The 3090-nt window shown below is 16.8% G+C and overlaps 1 protein-coding gene across 2 annotated transcripts; it reads left to right on the top strand.

Annotated features, from left to right (window-relative positions):
• Nucleotides 1-632: 632 nt before the first annotated feature.
• Nucleotides 633-3008, top strand: LOC102671326 (bifunctional peptidase and arginyl-hydroxylase JMJD5-like). 2 transcript variants are annotated; one of them, XM_006619707.2, is made up of 7 exons: nucleotides 633-809; nucleotides 1078-1222; nucleotides 1335-1506; nucleotides 1657-1821; nucleotides 2156-2373; nucleotides 2449-2601; nucleotides 2731-3008. In XM_006619707.2, the coding sequence occupies exons 1-7, from the start codon at nucleotides 670-672 to the stop codon at nucleotides 2986-2988; spliced, it is 1251 nt and encodes a 416-aa protein (XP_006619770.2). In that variant the 5' UTR covers nucleotides 633-669; the 3' UTR covers nucleotides 2989-3008. The 2 variants fall into 2 exon arrangements, with proteins under 2 accessions (XP_006619770.2, XP_031368283.1); XM_031512423.1 differs by having other exon boundaries at nucleotides 696-835.
• The last annotated feature ends 82 nt before the right edge of the window (nucleotides 3009-3090 follow it).

The raw sequence follows: 3090 nt of genomic DNA, 5'->3' as shown, positions 1-3090 counted from the left end.
TTAATAAAATGGTTAACCTTAATATTTGATTCGTTTTACTAATATAAAATTTTATATAATTCTAAATTATTTTAAGCTCTTTTTATTTTTTAGACTAAATATTTTTTATATCAATAATATTATTTATTATATTAAATGATTCTTAAACACATATTTTTTTCTTTTCACCCGTAATAATATTTTAAGCTTGCATAGGCTTCAAATTTTCATTTATAAATTTAAAAATGTTATACAGTTATAATGTTAGATGGCAGCAATGTTAACATTTATATTAAAATGATAAATCTTATAACGTGTTGTTTAATGATATATTCGTTTATTTAGTTGTATTTAGTTATTCCATATTAAATGGCAAAATAAATATCGATAATTGTATTATATTAAAATTTATCGTTTAGTGATACAAAATAATATTTAAAACATAATACTATGTATAATGCTGTTTATGAAACTAACCTAAAATTTTTATTCCGTATTTGACAATGTAGTACTTATTATTATATAAATAATTATTTATTTCCAAAGAATTATAAATATTTATATTTTTTTAGATACATTCATATTAATAAATTTGTACTAATAGAAAATTAAATAATTTTAATTCATAATTTTTATAAATTTTATATTTTCTATTATTTAGTTATTATTATATTTGCCTAATTTTAAAAAATGTGTAATTGTACAATTATTGCAAAATTAATTCCTTGGACTTTATTTGACGAGAATATGCAGAATTGTTTACCTATTGAAATGAAAAAACATTTAGCAACAATAAACATTAGCTTAAAATTCTTCATTGAAAATAAGATGTAAATAAAATATGTGATTATATGAAGTAATTATAGAAATTTATTAATTTTTTCTATAATTTTATAAAATATTTCAATATTTTATTTAATGTTTCTTTTTTTTAATTTTAAATGTATTTAAATGTTATTTTCAATAACTTATTTAGAATTGAAATATTATTTATAATATAGTAATATAAAAATTTAATAATGTATATATTTTTATGCATCTTAATTATATTTATTGCATAAAAATAATATTAATAATTTAATTTTTTTTTAATGAAAGAATTTCATCAATGAAATGGACAAAAGATTCGTTAATATTAATTGAAGCTTGTTTGGATAAAACATGGGAAGCATTAAATTCTGGCCATTGGCAATCTGTTCCTATTGAATATCGATATTGTTACACTTTATGTACTATTTTAAAAGTAATGTAATATATTAATTATTTTTTGAATTTTATTTTAAATAAAAATAATATTTAAAATTTATGTTAATTTTATTATTATATAATTTCAACTAAATATTCTATATTTACAGACAGTACTATTAGAATTTCAATATTATAATAATATCGAAGAATTTACAAAAAATATAATTTTATTGAAGGATATTATTCAGCAAATTGATAAAGGTATTTTATTAGGAGCACCACTTCCAAATATACCTGATTTATTACCAAAAATTGCAAGAGAATTGAATAATTATATCAGTAAGTATTAAAAAATAAATATAATAAATATTAAGTAAATATATAAATATTAAGTATATATAAATATAATAAATATTAAGTAATGGTAAATTATGTTGTGTAATTTTTTTTTTTATTATTCTATGTAATATTTTTTATTATATTTTATAGCAAAATCAACAGAAATATTGGATTTAAAAAAATTAAATATTGATTCTAAAAATTCATATGATTTTATTTTACCTGGATTTATTGAAATTACTCAATTTATTGAACCCTCAATGGAACTATTTTACAAAGAAATATTTATGCCTAAAGTACCTGCAATATTAAAAGGTAAAAAATATTTTTTTTAATTTAATTTTGCAATTAATAAAATATTTTTTCAAATATTAAATTTATCTTCATGAAAATTTTTACTTCATCATTATATAAAGATTTTAAATAATAATGTGAATGTATTATTTTAAATAAAAAAATATACAAAATTTAATAAAAATAGATAGATTAAAATGATTAGATAGATTAAAACTTTAAAAAATTTGAATTTTTGAAATTTCTAATTATTATTATTTTTTATATATTATTTTTATATTTATATTCATATCACTTGATAATAATATTTTAATTTTAGTTTAATTTTATGATATATATATAAAATACATTTTAGATTGTATTAAACATTGGAAAGCTTTAAAACAATGGAAGGATTTAAAGTATTTAATTGATGTGGCTGGAAATCGATTGGTACCTATTGAAATTGGTTCACGTTATACTGATGAAAATTGGTCACAACAACTTCTTAATTTTTCAGAATTTTTACAAAAATATATATTAACAAAAAATGATCAAATTGGTTATTTAGCTCAGCATCAATTGTTTGAACAGGTTTTATTCTATATTTTTTAAATTATTTAATATTTCAAATGAAATTTTAAATATTAAATATAATAATAATTTCAGATTCCTGAATTGAAAGATGATTTTACAATTCCTGAATATTGTAATTTTACAGATAATGATGATGTAAAACAACCAGATATAAATGTTTGGTTTGGACCTAATGGAACTGTTTCACCTTTGCATTTTGATCCCAAAAATAATTTTTTATGTCAAGTATAAAAATTTTATAATAATATATAAATTAAATTATTTTAAATTATTATATTAAAATATATGTTAATTTATACATATAAATATGTATTAATTTATATTATACTATTGATTTTTTTTGTTGCATTTTAGGTATTTGGATATAAAAGAATTATTTTATATCATCCAAATGATTCATCGAATTTATATCCATATGATACAAGATTATTGAACAATACTGCACAAGTTGATCCTTTAAATCCAAATTATGAAAAATGGCCTAATTTTATTAAAGCAAAAGGTTTAATGACTTATTTAAAACCTGGAGAAATGCTTTATATTCCTCCAAAATGGTGGCATCATGTAACTTCTTTGACTTCAAGTTTTTCAGTTAGTTTTTGGTGGAATTAAATATAAAAAATATATAATATTTAAATATATTAAATAATATAAAAAATATATAATATAAAACAATATATATATTTAAAAAATATTTATTTTTAAAATTTATAA

The sequence above is a fragment of the Apis dorsata genome, unplaced genomic scaffold, assembly GCF_000469605.1.
Source record: "Apis dorsata unplaced genomic scaffold, Apis dorsata 1.3 scaffold_429, whole genome shotgun sequence".
NCBI classification, from domain to species: Eukaryota; Metazoa; Arthropoda; class Insecta; order Hymenoptera; family Apidae; genus Apis; species Apis dorsata.
This window is presented reverse-complemented; position numbering and strand designations above follow the sequence as displayed.